The sequence below is a fragment of the Thermobia domestica genome, chromosome 15, assembly GCF_964235325.1.
Source record: "Thermobia domestica chromosome 15, izTheDome1.hap1.1, whole genome shotgun sequence".
In the NCBI taxonomy this organism is placed as follows: domain Eukaryota; kingdom Metazoa; phylum Arthropoda; class Insecta; order Zygentoma; family Lepismatidae; genus Thermobia; species Thermobia domestica.
In genome coordinates this window covers 160,656,862-160,675,128 of record NC_137468.1, presented here as the reverse complement: position 1 = coordinate 160,675,128, position 18,267 = coordinate 160,656,862, and the positions used below count along the sequence as shown (strand labels likewise).

The 18,267-nt window shown below is 35.1% G+C and overlaps 1 protein-coding gene across 2 annotated transcripts in view; it reads left to right on the top strand.

Moving 5' to 3' along the window:
* Positions 1–18,267, top strand: part of LOC145671321 (uncharacterized) — a 503,933-nt gene that overhangs the window by 118,628 nt on the left and 367,038 nt on the right. For both annotated transcript variants that reach the window (XR_014128506.1, XM_081740319.1), the window contains exon 2: positions 17,699–17,823. Coding sequence is in view for 1 of the 2 variants with exons in the window: in XM_081740319.1 (XP_081596445.1) it covers positions 17,699–17,823 (125 nt within the window). In the remaining variant the exon portion in view is untranslated. The remainder of the gene's footprint in view (positions 1–17,698; positions 17,824–18,267) is intronic.

The window sequence follows — 18,267 nt, the reverse complement described above, 5'->3', positions numbered from 1 at the left end:
AACAGAACTTTAGAAAAGAAATTATTATGATGCACTAAACACAACTTGATTGCATGTTTCTTTTCCTCAGCATTCGAAAATGCAATAGTCTCATTATAGCGATGCGAGACGAAGCCTGTGTCTCTTCTCGTGGCTATCCCAGTGTCATCTCGTGTTTCCGAAACGAGATAAATTGTTATCTCGTCTCCTTTCCTCTAATTTTCTTTCTTAAACCTCTTAATAATAGAAGTAAAATTGGAAGCCATGCGACTTCGAAATGTAACGAAGTTTACAAGTTAGAATTGATAATCGGATAAGAGAGGGCAATGGAATGCTTTCGAAAAATTTAAAACGCGATGAGTCCAGACAAGGACATGTCACTCTCGTGTCGGGAGACGAGACGAGACAGACGCTTTGTCTCGTCTCGTCTCGGATTTGACAAAGCCTATATTGTCTTTCCCATGCTGAATTGGAAACCTCTCACCAGAATTGAAGTGGGTCTTGTGTCAAGTAAGACATGTGGGTCAAGATGTGTACGTCGGTTAGTGGGTCGTGGGTCAACAGGATGTGACCAAATGCAATCCACCACCCACCGTGATCCACCATAAATCAGCGATTCACCATAACCTACAGACTCACTACGACCCACCGACACACTCTGCTTAGTGCATTGTATATAGCATCCTCTGAACAGTGGTGAATATGTCTATATTTTACTTTTAGGGTCTCTATTTTCTTTTTTTTTTCTTTTATATGCACGCGAGGTGGTAGTGCATATTTAAAGTTTTAATGTTACAAACTGGGAGAGCGCAATAACCAGAAATAGCCTAGAAAATGCGTCTTAAAGTTTCGACTCGCCGTATATATGATACGACGTCTAAAATTCCCATGTGACGGTGTGGCGGAGTGTGGAGCATTCACGTTTCACGCGTACAGGATCGCAAGTTCGATTCCCGCTGGAGTCAACTTGTTTTTGCTTTTACCAATAAAGAAGTCATTTATAACTACAAGTAAAATATTAATTCACCATATGTTTATAATGCATGAAACAATAGGAATTTTTAAATCAGTTGTAAAACTTTTAAATGTTTCATGCGAATTAGATACAAATATAACCTATTTCGTAAAGTCGTTAAATGAAAAATTTTCTTGACGATTCGTGTCTATATCTGTGGACAGAGTGCGAATTGCAAGGAGGATTATTCGGAAATTCCCTTTGGCTATAGCATACATCCAGTATTCCCTAGCGGATTTCCCCCTCATCCCCCTTGCAATTCGCACAATGTGCACAGATATAGATACGAAACTTCGGACACAACGACTGTGGTAACCGTAATACAGCTAGTGATATCAATATATTTATGAAATAGGTTATATTTTGTATCTAGTTTACATAAAACATTGAAAAGTTTTACAACTGATTTGAAAATTCCTATCGTTTAGAATATATGAACATATAGTAAATTAATATTTTACTTGTAGTTATAAATGACTACTTTATTGGTAAAAAGCAAAAACAAATTGACTGCAGCGGGAATCGAACGCTGGACCCTTTACACGAGAGTCGTGAATGCTCCACACTCTGACACACCGCTACTTGATAATTTTAGGCGTCGTACCATATATACGGCGAGTCAAAACTTTCAGACGCTTTTCTCTAAGCTATTTCTGGCTATTGCGCCCTCCCAGTTTAAATGTGCACTACTACCTCGCGAAAGATGGCCCCCAAGTCCATTTAACAAAGTCTGCCTTGTCCTTGTTAGATATACTCATCTCAGGTAAGTAAATAGAAACATATGCAAAAGAAGAAGAAGAAGAAGAAGAAAATGGAGATCCTAAAAGTAAAATTTAGACAAATTCACCACTCTTCAGAGGATGCTATATACAATGCACTAAGCAGAGTGTGTCGGTGGGTCGTAGTGGTTATGTAGATTATGGTGGGTCACGGCGGATGGTGGGTTGCAGTAGATCTAGAGATGCAAAAAAGCCGGCTTTTTTGAATCGATGTTTTTTTTCACATAAAAAGCCGGCTTTTTAGGGAAAAGCGAGATTTTTGGAAATTTTGGCTTTTTTCATTTTCATGATTTTTCTATCTAAATAGCTTTCTTATAGTGTATTCTATAGTAGATAAGAATTCGATGACCTAAATGCCATAATTCACCATCAAGATGAATGGGGCACATATTTTACGAATTAAAGCTAACATGAAGAATGTAGTATTTGAGGGCAATTTTAGAGGTTATTTAACTTTATTTTAACTTATGAGTTATCGACATTTTTCTTCTCTAGATCATTTTAGTTTGTCATCCGTGTTTCATTTCCAAGAGCTTAGTACTCTAGCTTCTTGCGCAAAAGTTAAACTTATGTTTTTGTATATATCTGTCAAAGCGTACGTTTTTCAATATATCCGTCAAACCGTACTTCCACATTTCTGTTATACTGTAGCTGTGGAACGATTTAGCAATAATTTTCCGGACACATCCTTGAATACTAATTTATATAGATATTCATTAGTGGATTTAGAAAAGTACTTTGGGATGGTTTTCTCTGATTGTTTCGTTTTCTAAAATGCCCTAATTTTATTTGGGAGGAGCTTGAAGTTTATGAGTACAGGCATAATTAATATTTCGTTTCGTTCATATATTTAGCGATAATCTCCCGGATACAACCTTGAAGATCATTTTATACTGAGAATCAGTGGCGGATTTAGAAAAGTATTTTGAAAGGGGTTTCCTTACTAATGTTTAGTTTTTCTAAACATTCGTAATTTTTATTTGACAGGAGCTTTAAGTTTGTGAGTAGAGGCATAACTAATAAATATTTCGTTCGTTTTAGACTTCCGTAATTTTGGGGGTCAGGCTTCAGTCCGAAAGACCGCCCCCTAGCGTTCGCAAAACCGTCACTGCTGGTAATTAGTAATAATAACAATTTAAAAATAATAAGCAAGGAGAAAGGCCAACTCACAGTACACACACTATTTCTACTTCACAGATGGAATGAAGAAAAGCTTTGTCAGAATGGTCGAATGCTGGGTTGAATCCCGGACTTCCCGATATAAGCGTAAAAGCTCCACTCAGTCACGTTTGTTGTGCAGTTGTATTTATCTTAACTTAAATGTATTCCGTAGTCCTTCTTTTTTTTGCGGTGGTAGTGGTGGGGGAGAAGGAGAGTTCAAGTAATGAATTGAAGGGTGTGAGCCAAGAACATGGTAACCAACAAGTTTTCAATTGCTGAGTTTTGCAGCACCAGATAGACAGCAACGCATACCGCTTCGTTTAATCCTTCATGTATAGTCTTATGTGAAAAATCAGCTTTCCAACTTTCAAAATGGATTGCACAGCAGAAAATCTCTAATTTCCTAAAATAGTAAAATTGTGGGTTACCATGTTCTTGCCTCACACTTTTCATATGTTGAATCCCTCTTGTTAAAAATTCAGAGAACTTGACTGAGTAAACCGTGATGGTGGTTATATAAAACTATAGAATTTCAACAATATACAGAACCAAAACCTCTAGATATGCAGCCTTTAAGTGTATCATAGAAAACTAAGTATCTCTCTTATGTTTTATTTTAATTTTATTTTGTTCCAAAAAGAAAGTATGGCATATTTTGAAGAAAAAATACTACAAAGAATTTTGCTAGTTATTTGTGTATTATTTAAAAGAAGTATTTACTTTTAGGTTTGGCTGATTTACATCAGATGATTTTTTTCTATTTTTTTAAAAAAATAAACAACTGGTTTAAACTTAAAAAAATAAAAAGAACGATAAATGCGAATCGTGTGAACCTCATAGTGATGTTTCCACACATCAAACCATCTGCATTAGTTTTATTTCCTTTTCATCTTTTAATCAAGGTGTCCCGTGTTCAATTCTCAGTCGAACCACAACCCTTCTTTCATGCGTAACGGATGTCACTTTAAGCGAGTCCTCTCCTTGATAACCTAGACATTACATAAGTATTGTAAGCCTGAACATAAGAAACGAAACCAAATTGTATATTTCTGCATGCCTGAATGGCTATTGTTTTATAAAGAAGCCAAGGTTGCTTAAATATATTGATAGAAATTGGCAAAATTTATCGATTGCCTACGTAGCTTCCAACATTAGCTTGGATTGGACTTTCAATGATATCTACATACTAAATTTGTAATTTAATACCTCAGTTTTAGCATACTGATTATGATGCGTTGAACTTTAAATTTTACATGCAAAGCAATAACAGGATTTTTCGGTTATTGTTTTACATTTAGAGTAATAACGGGATTTTCCCGATGGCTAGGGCGGGAGTTTCTTAATTTGAGAAATTTACTGACCGGACTTCTTTAAGCTTATGCGACCTCTTCCAGCATAACTCCGTTGTTGCATAACACCAAGGCGAAACAAACTTATTTCTGTCAATATATAATATAAATACATAAAGCAAAATACCTAAATCCAATAAACCTAGTTTAAACCAAAAAAAAACCTAGTTTAACCCCCCCAAACAACGTTTTTTTTTGGCATTTTCAAAAACAACCATGGTTCTTGCCAACCCTGCTTACTTTTGTATATAGGAGGTTAAAAAAATCTTATTATATACATTGGTTAATCCTTTGGAATTCATAATGTAAATATGTTGAGAAGTAAAATTGTTTGAAATATATTTTCGAAATTCATGGTTTATTTTCGAGATTTTATATTATTATCGACATCTACCATTAATTAAATAACTTTTTGTGTTATAGAGAAGCGAAACAAAGTCTGCTTTATGAATTTAAAGGAAAATTTTGAAAAACGCCCAAAATTTCCCAAGCAAAAAAGCGAAGCAGAAAAAACCGAGGTTTTTTCCAAAAAAGCCGGCTTTTTTCCGAGCCCTTGCATCTCTAAGTAGATCACGTCTTGTTGACCCACGGCCCACGATCTACTTCATTTCTGGTGAGAGGCTAACAATCCAGCATGGGCGAGACAATATAGGTTTTGTTAAATCCGAGATGAGGCGAGACAAAGCGTCTGTCTCGTCTCGTTTTCCGACACGAGACGTGACAGGTCCTTGTCTAGACTCGTCGCGTTTTAAATGTCTTGAAAGCATTCCATATCCCTCTCTTGTCCGATTATCAATTCTAACTTGTAAACTTCGTTACATTTCGAAGCCGCATGGCTTCCAATTTTACTTCTATTATTATGTGGTTTACGAAAGAAAATTAAGGAAAAGGAGACGAGATAACAATTTGTCTCGTTTCGGAAACACGAGATGACACCGGGATAGCCACGAAACCAGTGGCGGATCTAGAAGGTAAAAACTGGGGGGCTGCCTGAATTTAGACTATGATAAGTATATCATGACCTTACTATAAATTTTAAAAACTATATAAATAATAGCTTAAATTATTTTCGTCAATCTGGAAGTGGAGGGTCTTGGCCCCCCGCCCCCGAGCTATATCCGCCACTGCACAAGACGAAACACGTGCTTTTTCTCGCCTCTCTAAAACGAGACATTTTCACACCACGAGATGAAACAGGCAACCATGTTGTGTTTAGCGCATCATAACCATTCCTTTTATAAAATTCTGTTTTCATCTCATTATCAAGTTATTTCTCGAAATCTGTCCTCGGATCATCTTCCTTTCATTGACTGTCATTGTTTCCTTCACTGACTTGTGTTCATATTTGTAATTTAAAAAAAAATCATTCATTTTCTACGGTTTTCATTCCCCGGTCAGTCTACGGTTTTCATTCTACCACTTGTAAAGTCAAATTAACATATGATAGGATTATAATGGTGTTGTGAATGTTTGTTATGTGTCTAATTGTTTGAAACTAGTGTATATTTAGACAATCGATATTATGTAGGGTTAATTGCATTCATCTATTACTACTTAACTGTCTATGTATGGTATATCTATAAGTGTAGTGTTCTACGTCTTCCTTTGTAGAACAAAGTTGTTTGAAGGCCCTGGATTAAGTGTAATGGAACTGTATAATAGTCTAGGCATGTAACTTTGAATGGGGAAATGGAAGTTAAAACTACAGCATGAAGTGTGGAAAGAGGGATCTTTCTTTTTTTTCTCTTGAAATGTCTGTAATGCATTGCTTCTTCCGTTCGCTGTATCGCTATCTGTCCTCGGTGCTCCCTTCAGGCGTTATTCAGCGTGCTTCGGTGGCTAGCCTCTGCATGACTCACTATGTAACACAATCTTGCAATAACTTCGCCTTGTCGTTAACAAATATAGTGCATTTGCTGTCTTGAATATCAATAAAACTGGTTGTGGAAAAAAATATTGGGGAGAGGGGGAGTTGTGTAAGTCACAATATTTTGGCATTCGGGATATTAGTGATATGTTGTTCGGATCTTGGAACCTTAGGTGATAACGCTTGCAATTATTACTTTGATGTTTTATGGCTGTTTGTAATCGGCATTCTTATTATGTAAGCGTCTATTTGTCATCTCGTTGATTTGAATGGAAGCAGCACACTCTCAGTTCCGGGAGCATCTCTCTCGCTCGCTCTCTCTCTCTCTCTCTCTCTGCAATAAGCACATTTCTGAAGAAATTTGCCTATCGTAGAGACTCACATGGGCGAAATTCGGAAAAATTTCCAGTTTTTCCGGTCACCACCCTCTGATACAACCCCTGATTAAATATATTTGCTTCCTCATTTTCATTATCTTACTTCTCTAATAAATTTCACCGAAATTTTTAACTCGTTTTCACTTAACATATTAAACGGGTAATACGCTCTGTTTTACCACCTTTCATGAGCAGTATGCATTATTTAAAAAAAAAACTACTTGGAGCAGATTCGAACCGCCGTTCTTTGGATTTGTAATCTAGCGTCTTAACCACTACACCAAGATCGCTGCTTGTTAAATGCTTAGTTGTTGGCATATTTGTTGTATTTGTATTTTATGTTTTCACTTCGACAATTTTTACTCTATTTTTTCCGTTTAGCACCTGTTTCTGGCTTTCTCTTTCGGTGTCGCCCTTTATTTACACTATGCACTATTCGTATTCACAGCTTGTGCTCCTCTGCAATGTCTTATTCAGATTAGACTTTTCTTCTTGTCCCTCAGTAAACATTTGATTGATTTAATTCTCATACTCTCCATGGATGGAGCGCAGGAATGCCAAACTCAAAAAACAGGTGTACATTTACTTTTCTGACAGATAATACACCTGCTCAATTTCAAGATCGTGGAAGTAGGACTTGAAAAAATGAAAAATGGATTTTTATTTAGGTCAGAATCGTGTTCAACTATAAAGCGACATCACTATCAGCCAATCAAAAACAAGGAAATTAATAAATGACATCACAGAGAAGAATGAAAACACAGCTTTCATCATGTATCATGAGCCGAAACGTGATGTAAGAAATAATCTGATTGGTTGTGACATTATTCACGTTTTTCTCCTTACACATCAATAGTTACATCTAGTATCGCAATTCTAATTATGACATCATACTGTTGAGTCGTTAGTTTCTTACGACATTCAAATGAACACATCTAAAATATGATTTATTTTTCTTAAACTTCATTGAAAAATGTAACACTCATCGATATGTTACGAAACTATCTTTGAGATAAATGTAAAGTTGAGCTTTAAAATCCGTCTGACATAAATGTAAAGTTGAGCTTTAAAAGTCAGTCAGTTAAGAAAAATGATGATGTAGTAAAAGCAGATTCTGCAATTTCACAATAACAAACTTCTATGCGTAACAACGAGCAGAAATGTGTAGTGTAACATAATCTGCTCGTCTTCTTTTCATACGCAAAACTGCTCGCACAGAAAATTAAAACTTCTCAATGGGGCATGGTGACTCAACGCTTATTTCTGATGTGTGAGGTCTCTGCTTCAATCCGCAAGCAAGTAAGTTTATGATGTTCTCTCATTTCATCATTTCTCTTCATCGTCGTTTCGCTTAGCCGCGAGGGGATGTTCAACTCAATATTTCCTGAAACTAGCACCAAGAATCGAACTTGGACGATGGCAATGTTTATAACTTAGTATCAACAAACTAAAACTTCTCAATGGGGCGCGATCGCTTAGCGCTTGTCTCTAATGTGTGAGATCCATGCTTCAATCCTCGGTCAAGTAAATTCATGTTTTCCCCTGTTTCGTCCTATACTTTCTCATCACCATCGTTTCGTGGGGACGTTAAACTCAACATTTCCTAAACTAGCACCAAGAATCGAACTCGGAACGATTGCAATGTCTATAACGTAGTAATCAACACATGTAAGGTATCGATGTTCACCCTGAACGGAACAAAATGGCCCCTAAAAGGGAATGGGGTGGACCACCCAAATTTATAGTAATATATATTAGGGTCCAGTACTATGACACCAAATGTTTAAATTTGGCAATTTCTAAAATTTAAAGGGTGGGCCAAGCTACCCCTCCCAAAAATTTTAAGGGGTTCACAAATGTACCTATGTTTTATGATAGGGAATGGACTCCTATACATGACCATATAACCATATAAGGTAATAGGATCTCGTCCTAGGGGATAAATTGGACCAAAAAACCAAACACGTGGTACAACGTATTGCTTATGTTTATACTTTGGCAATTCTTTACCCATGAAAGGGAACAAGGTGGACCACCCAAATTTATCATGATACATGTTGAAGTCATGTACTATGATACCGAATGCTTAAATTGGAAAATTTCCGAAATTTAAGGGGGTGGGCCAAGGTACCCCTTCCAAAAATTTAAACGGGTCCATCAACGTACCTATGTTTTATGATAGTAAATGGACATATAACCATATAAAGTAATAGGACCTCATCCAAAGAGATAAATTGGGCCAAAAACAAAACACGTGGTTGTACTAAAATTTGGCAAATTTGTACCCCTTAAAGAAAACGATGTGGACCACCCAAATTTATTGTGATCTATATTAGGGTTCTATACTTAATACCAAATGTTTAAATTTGGCAATTTCTAAAATGTAAGGGGTGGGGCAAGGTACCCCTCCAAAAATTTTTAAAAGGGTGCATCAATATACCCATATTTTATGAAAAGGAATGGACCCCTGTATACGCCCATATAACTATATAATGTAATAACATCTTATCAAGGGGTATAAATTAGGTCAGAAAACACCGAAATGTAACTTTTTGGCAATTTTTTACCCATAAAAGGGAACGAGATGGACCCCCAATACTAATAGAGGTACATACTCTGGTCCTAGGCTACCATACCCAATTTTTAGATTTAGCAATTTCCAAAATTTAAAGGGATGGTCCTATGTACCACTGCCAAAATTTAGGGGGTGGACCAAGGTACGCCTGCCAAAATCTAGAGGGGTGGTCCTAAGTACCCCTAGGTCATTGACCCTGAGCCAGGGACCATGGGTCCTGAGACAGGGACCCAGGGGCCAAAAGTATCCTCAAGTATGCCCATTACTACTACATAGGTATATTTGTGCATCAATCCTAAGTTTTGGGAGGGGGTACATCTCTTATTGTCAAATCAGGAATTGGTAATTGTTCGTAGAATGGGATGATCCAGCTTGGGGAAATCATTATCAAATATTAGTATGGTCACGTGGTCAGTTATTGACTTATGATAGGATTAAGGATCCAGGACATTAGTACATTTAAACTTTGTATGATAATTTGAGAATTGTCAAAATGAAATTACGTCATTGGGTTTGAATATTCCCGCCTATGGGGCAAAATACGTACGTAAGCAATACGTTGTACCACGTGATTGTCTTTGATGAAGTAGTGTACAGCGATTCATTTCCTTTGTTGTGGTACTTCTTAAGTTTGAGTACACACTTCTAGAAAACAGTTGGTTCTGCTTATTTGCTACTAGGTTATTCACCTTATTGAACATATAATGATATGTTGAATTCTAAGACTTAGGTATATCGAGAGAGGTACGTAGGACCATTCATAAATTTAGGAATTGTGATAAACAGAATTTTAGTGTGAGGCGCGAAATTTGAAACAATACTTTTAACTTTAATCACAGTTCATAGTCTAAGATCATTGGTTGATTTGACCTTGAGCTTTAGAAATCTGATAGCTAACCTTATTGCATCTTATTGACTCATAGACGAAAGGCAATACATGCTACAACACTTTGAAATTCAGTCTGTAATCTGACACTGGCAAAGTTATTGTTGATGCAGTTTGATTGGTTGATCAATATCTTTCGTGCAATCTGATTGGCTGATCACTATCTTTCGTGCAATCTAATTGGTTGATGATTTTCAAATCTTTGGTGCATTCAGTTTTAAGTTTTATTTAACATTTATCGATTACTGTTTAAAAATCTTGGTTTCGTTCAACATTTTGCACTCACTGATAGATATGATCAAAACCGTTTATTTGTAAATCGAATAGTTAAAAACCGGATAAAGTTTGACGGTTAGCCGTGAAACGTGAAATTTTTAAGTTTGAAAATTGTTTCAAAAATTTGTTTGAAAAATTGTTTGAAAACTTTTTGTTTCCAAATTTTCTTTGAAACCTGTTTGAAAAATTCTTTTGTTTCCAAATTTTGTTTGAAATTTTTTTCAAACTTTTGTTTGAATTTTTTTTCAAAATTTTGTTTGAAAAATTTTTTCGTTTCAAAATTTTGATTTTTTTAAAGTTTTTGAAAAATGTTTTTCAAAATTTTGTTTTAAATTTTTTTGAAATTTTTTTCGTTTCAAAATTTTTTGTAAAATTTGTTTCAATTTTTTTGTTGTAATTTTTCGTTTGAAATTTGTTGGTAATTTTTTTTTTTTTTGTAACTAGTTTGGAAAATTTTGGTTTGATTTTCTTTAAGATTGTGCATTTATTAGTAAAGAACAGGAACTGTTTAGAACAAAAACATCTGGCAACACTGTTTATCATGATACAATAGTACACGTCAGAACATGATAATGCAACGTCATCAGTTTTGCATCATATATAAGTATCGTTCGAGTTACTATTCATGATAACGTCATAATGGCTACTTGTCTGCAGTTTCTAAACACATGTGATGTGATGAAATCATTTACCAAGATTATGGATTATACCTTATAGAATCTTAGCTAGCCAAATGATCCCTACAAAGTTTGGATTAAAAGTCGTAGTGAAGCTTGAAAATGATAAGAATATAATTTTACTAGCAAGATATCTAGCCATGGAGGCATCAAAACAAGAAGAACTGTTACGTTTCTTAAATACTAGATCGGTATCTTTATGTTACAAAGGATTCTTGGGCCGAAGTCATCAATTTGAATTTAGTACACAGCCGGATCAGTGAATTTGGTTTCGTCACCAAATGTGATGAAATCATGAATTGAAACGTCAGCACATTCCTTTCCAATGACATCGACAATAGCTCTATGAAATCAGGAAATACCGTGTCAGCCCATGAAATCATTCGAGCAAGTGCGTTTCACGAGGAAAGATGTGTATTTCTTACGATAAAGAAACCCTTTTCGCAAGCTATTATCCAATAAATATATTTAAAACAAAACATGTCATGGTTGGTATCTGTGCTACAATGTTTGAACCTGTGATTCGATTGGGAAAAGCAGAACAATTTGGTGTACAACTGACCTGTGAAGAATGGCACGAATCGACCAAATGAATGATTATTTTCATGATAAGCTAAATGTGACCATAGTCAAATTATTAGGCTCAAATCATGAAGTGGTGCTGCGTACAGTCCTCGAAGAGAAGATGGTGCTGTTACGTAAAAAGAGTACATTGCATGTCCCTCGCAACATGGTGTATCTAACGCAATCGGAATGGAACAAATTCATCAATGTATTCCAGTGTGTAAAACAATCAGTGAAAGTGTGCAGCAAAACAAGTATATTCCTGAAAAAGTACTATTTTCAGAAATATGTCATGCATATTGTACAACATGTATCTAGATGTTGTGATGGTTGTCAATATCGTTCGTGGGTGCATACCTGTATTGATAAACAGTTTATTTATGATCAAATGGACATTGAGGATCCACCTAATAATATTGCAATAGACCTTAAAAGACTTCAATTGGAATTAAAATATATACTAAAGACAAACTAGTGCAAGAAGTTCAAAATACATTGTATCGACAATATCCAGATCCTATATCTGGTATGAATGTATGTACAGTGTAATAAAATAATCCATTTCAATGGTTTGTGTTTTTCAAGTACAACCCCATGTTCCGACGTGTACTATTGCATCATGAAAAAACATTATTACCAGATGTTTTGTTCTAAACAGTTCCGGTTCTTTACTAATGAGTGCACAATCGTAAAAAAAATGAAACCAAAATTTTCCAAACTAAAATTTCAAACAAAAGTTTTCAAACACTTGTAACAAAGAAAATTTTGAAACAAAATATTTTCAATCAAAAATTTTGAAACGAAAAAATTTCAAAAAATTTTCAAAAAAAAATTTAAAAAAATTCAAACAAAAATTTCAAACGAAAAATTTTGAAAAAAATTTTCAAACAAAATTCTGAAACAAAAAATTCAAACAAAAATTTAAAAAAAAATTCAAAAAAAGTTTTAAACGAAAAAAATTCAAACCAAAAATTTCAACTAAAATAATTTCACGTTTCACGGTTAACCGTCAAACATTATCCGGTTTTTAACTATTCGATTAACAAATAAACAGTTTGATCATATTTATCAGTGATTACAAAATGTTGAACAAAAGTGTTCAAACCAAGATTTTTAAATGTTAAACAAAAGAAAACTGAATGCAGCAAAGATTTGAAAATCATCAGCCGATCAGATTGCACGAAAGATAGTGATCAACCAATCAGATTCCATGAAGATAGTGATCAGCCAATCAAATTGCATCAACAATAACTTTGTCAGTGTCAAATTACATCACCTTGTGACTAAATTTTAAAGTGTTGTAGCATGTATTGTCTTTCGTCTATGAGTCATAAGATTCAATAAGGTTAGCTATCAGATATCTGAAAACTCAAGATAAAATCAACCACCACCAATGATCTTTGATTATGAGCTTAACTAAAGTTCAAAGTATTGTTTCAATTTTCACGCCTTATGTTAAAATTTCGTTTATCACAATTCCCAAATTTAAAGAATGGTCCGGCGTACCTCTCACGATATACCTAAGTCTTAGAATTAATCATAAAGTTACATGTTGTAGTTAGGTCTCAATTAGGTCAATTGTTTATATTAGCAGAACCAACTGTTGTCTAGAAATGTGTTATTTTATAACTTCCACAAATTTTGAAAAGGAAATAAATACATGTGCACTACCTCATCAACGTCAATCACATGGTACATCGTGTTGCTTACGTTTATATTTGGTGGGAATAATCAAAACCAATGATGTAATTTCATTTTGACAATTCTCAAATCATTCTACAAAGTTTAAATATACCAATGTTGTGGACTGCTAATCCCATCATAGGTCAATAACAGATCAGGTGATCATACTCATATTTGACAATGATTTACCCAAAGAATGAGATACCACCCAATTCTAACAACAATTACCAATTATTAATTTAACAATAAGAAATGTACCCCTCCCAAAATTGAAGATTGGTACACAAATTCACTTGTGTCTTACAAAAAAGTAATAAATCATTTAGTCATTCAATAATAAAGCCGTATCAAAAAAGATAAAATAGAGCAATAACTTGAATATTTGGCCATAAGAGAGACACCAACATTTATAATGGGTCTTAGAAAATGTTTACCGAATTTTATTTGAAAATTTCTAAATTTAAAAGGGAAATAAACATATAAAGATAATGGGCCTTATGCAGAGTCGTTCTGATGCTTGATTAGTGAAATACTAAAGAAATCGACTAACATATGTTTTCTGTACTAGTCAGGCTTTTAGTATGATGCTAATCATATGTCAAAACGACTCTGCATAAGGCGGAATGAATCTCTGTACATACCTACATAACGTGCTAATCATTATCAAAAGAGGGGGGTTAATAACCTCCGAAATTTGAATTTTGGTAGTTCTTTACCCATGAAAGGAAACGAGGTGAACCATCCAAGTTTAAAGTGGTACATATTGAAGTCCTGTAATATGATACCAAATGCATATATTTAACACTTTCTAAAATTGAGTGGATAAGCCAAGGTACCTCTCCCAAATTTTTAAAGGGGTGTATCAATTTACCCATGTCTTATGATAGAAAATTAATCCCCTATACATTACTATATAACTATATAAGGTAATAGGACCTCATCAAAGGGGATAAATTGGGCCAAAAACCAAACACGTGGTACAACAGATTGCTTATGTTTATATTTTGGCAATTTTTTACTCATGAAAGGGAACTAGGTGGACCACCCAAATTTATCATGATACATGTTGAGGCCCTGTACTATGATACCGAATGTTAAATTGGAAAATTTCCAAAATTTAAAGGGTGGGCCAAGGTACCCCTCCAAAAAATTTAAAAGGGTGATCAATGTACCTATGTTTTATGATAGGGAATGGAGACCTATACATGGCCATATTCCCATATAAGATAATAGGACCTCATCAATGGGGATAAATTGGGCCAAAGCCTCCGAAATTTGAATTTTTGGCAATTTTGTACCCCTAAAACGGAACAAGGTGGACCACCCAAATTTATGGTGATCTATATTAGGGTCCTATTCTATGATACAAAATGATTAATTGGTCAATTTCCAAAATTAAAGGGGTGGGCCAAGGTACCCCTCCTAAAATTTTTAAAGGGGTGCACCAATGTACCTATGTCTTATGATAGGGAATGGACACCTATACATGACCATATAACCATATAAGGTAATAGGACCACATCAAAGGGGATACATTGTGCCAAAAACCAAACACGTGGTTGTACTAAAATTTGGCAATTTTGTACCCCTAAAAGGGAACAAGGTGGACCACCCAAATTTATACTGATCTATATTAGGGTTCTATACTCTAATACCAAATGTTTACTTGGGCAATTTTCAAAATCAAAGGGGTGGGCCAAGGTACCCCTTCCAAAAATTTAAAGGCGTGCATCAATATACCCATGTCTTATGATAGGGAATAGACAACTACACATGACCATATAACCATATAAAGTAATAGGACCACATCAAAAGGATAAAATTGGCAAAAAAAAAACAAACATGTAGTACAACGTATTGCTTACGTTTATATTTTGACAATTTTTTACCCCTAAAAGGGATCGACGTGGACCACCCAAATTTATTCTGATACATGTTGAGGTTTTGTACTATGATACCAAGTGCGTATATTAAACCATTTCTAAAATTGTGGGGGAAGCCAAGGTACCCCTCCCAATTTTTTAAGGGGGTGCATCATTGTACCCATGAGTTAGGAAATTGAGCCCTATACATGACCATATAACCATATAAGGTAATAAAATATCATCAAATGGGATAAATTGGTCCAAAAATCAAACACGTGGTACAACATATTGCTTATGTTTATATTTTGGCAATTGTTTCACTCATGAAAGGGAACGAGGTGAACCATCCAAATTTATCATGATACATATTATGGTCCTATACTATGATACCGAAATCTTAAATTGGTAAATTTCCAAAATTGAAGGGGTGGGCCAAGGTACCCCTCCCAAAAATTTAAAGGGGTGCACTAATATACCCATGTCTTGCGATAGGAAATGGACCCCTATACATGGCCATATAACCATATAAGGTAATAGGACCTCATCCAAGGGGATATATCGGGTCAAAAACCAAGCACGTGGTACAACGTATTGCTTACTTTTATATTTTGGCAATATTGTACCCCTAAAAAGGGAACGAGGTGGACCATCCAAATTCAAATGTTTAAAATGGGTAATTTCCAAAATTAAAGGGGTGGACCAAGATACCCGTCCCAAAAATTTAAATGGGTGCACCCTTGTACCTATGTCCTATGATAGGGAATGGACCTCAATACATTACCATATAACCATATAAGGTAATAGGACCTCATCCAAGGGATAAATTGGGCAAAAAATCAAACACGTGGTACAACGTATTGCTTACGTTTATATATTTTGGCAATTCTGTACCCCTAAAAGGGAACGAGGTGGACTACCCAAATTTATAGTGATCTATAATAGGGTTCTATAGAATTATACCAAACGTTTAATTTTTACAATTTCCAAAATTGAAGGGGTAGGCCAAGGTACCCCTCCCAAATTTTAAAAGGGGTGCATCAATATATCCATGTCTTATGTAAGAGAATGGACCCCTGTATGCGCTCATATAACTATATAAGGTAATAACACCTCATCAAAGGGGATAAATTAGGTCAAAAACCCCCGGAATTTTACATTTTGGCAATTTTTTACCTATGAAAGGGAACGAGATAGATCCCCAATACTAATAGAGGTACATACTATGGTCCAAGGCTACCATGCCCAATTTTTAGATTTGGCAATTTCCAAAATTTAAGGGGGTAGTTTTATGTACCCCTGCCAAACTTTAGGGGGTGGACCAAGGTACCCCTACCAAATTTAGAGAGGGTGGTCCTAAGTATCCTTAGGTCATTGACCCTGGGCCAAGGTCATTGACATTTGACCTATGACGTCACCAAAATTTTTGCTGACTCCACGCAATATAACGGGACCCCTAGTACTGTATTCTGTGTTCCATATTTTTTATTTGTGTGTATTTTGTGTCTTATAATTAAAACTTATCAATATGCAGGTATTAAAACAATATAAAATAAATCTTGACCGGGATTAAGTGCCAAACTGGCAGAAAAAAAATCGAGTTTTGAGGATTGAAAAAGACAAAACTTACGACAGAGGAGTGAAATTGTCTAGAGACGACTGTCTTAAGCCGTTAAGCAAACCGAAAGGGAGTGGATTACTCATTTAATTAAGTGATCAGAGCTCCACCTCCCAATAATTTTGATAAGTCGGCGCTAGTGATACGCATATTCATAATTTCTTGTACTTCTAATTATAAAAAAAAGAAATGGACGATAAATCTAAATAGTAGTACGTAACAACCACACACGTACAGTACTTCGAAAGTATTATCAGGTAAAGTAAGAAAATTAAACAGTTCTGATAATTATTATTATTATTATTATTATTATTATTATTATTATTATTATTATTATTATTATTATTATTATTATTATTATTAAAGTATGCTAAATTTACGACTATTGTTATTAGTAATGTTGCTTCCCTTAGTCCACTGACTATCTCGTGTGCCCCTGATGCACGGTATTCCGGGTTCGATTCCCGGTGGACTACCTTGCAAACTTGGAATGCATTACTATCATTGGCACAAATCCCGGGGAATAAGGGGGACATGCCCCCTTCAATGTTGGAACTCGGATGACTGAATAATCCGATTGGAAATGTGTTTTGGGGGAGAAATGTGATGATGTGTGTCCGATTGTCACAAAAGAAAGTGAGATGAAATTTGTCCCTCCAGAATAAGCCTCAAATCTGTCCGCCTCCTAATGTTGAAGACAACTCTGCTCCCCTGATCCTCCACAGCATTGTTTTTCAACTTCATAAATATTTTGAACATCGCTTTAAAAAATATGGGAATGATCTTAATTCCTCCCCCCCTTCCAATTTTGAAGACAGATTTGCGCTGCTAATTACTATGGCTCATAAACTGTAGATCCACTTTTCATGTAGCCTTAGTGAAATTCATATTCACCCGTGTCATTCTCGGAGTTTGTATTTTTCTTCCTCTGAAGAAATAGTTCATGGTGGAACTTCTTTTACTACTAGTCCGATCAACTACAGTGAATGTCGATATTATTAACTATAAACATTTATTATTTTTGTTTCAGATTCCTGATCAGTATGGTATGGTACAGAAGATTCTGTAATTACGTTAATTTGAAGGAAGAAAAAGGTTACGTAGTTGGATCTGTACCTCATCCAGGACCAATCACCAACAGAGATATACTTGAGGGTACGTAGACTTGAACATGCAGATAATAGAAGTTTGATTAGACTATTACAGAATCACGAGCAAATAAAATTTTGCAGCATGTTTTATTAAGTACTGCGAAATATTAACCAACTTTGTGTAGGCTACAAGATCTAAATACAGTGAAACCTGTCTATGTTGGCCACCATCGGTTCCATCGAAAAGTGTCCAACTTAGACAGGTGGCCAACTTACAGAAAATAAGTGTGATTTGTGTATTTTTAGAATAGGATTTCTAGTATTACTTGGTTGTAAAATTTTAATAAGCAGTGGCACGACAGCTACTTATAAATAATGTATATAGAGTAATCATAAAAATATACAGTACTAGAAAATATTACTATAGTATGCAAGAGCGCCGATTTATCTGTAAATTTGGGGGAGGGCATTCAGATGCAGAAGGTATATATGTGAAGATATTAAGACA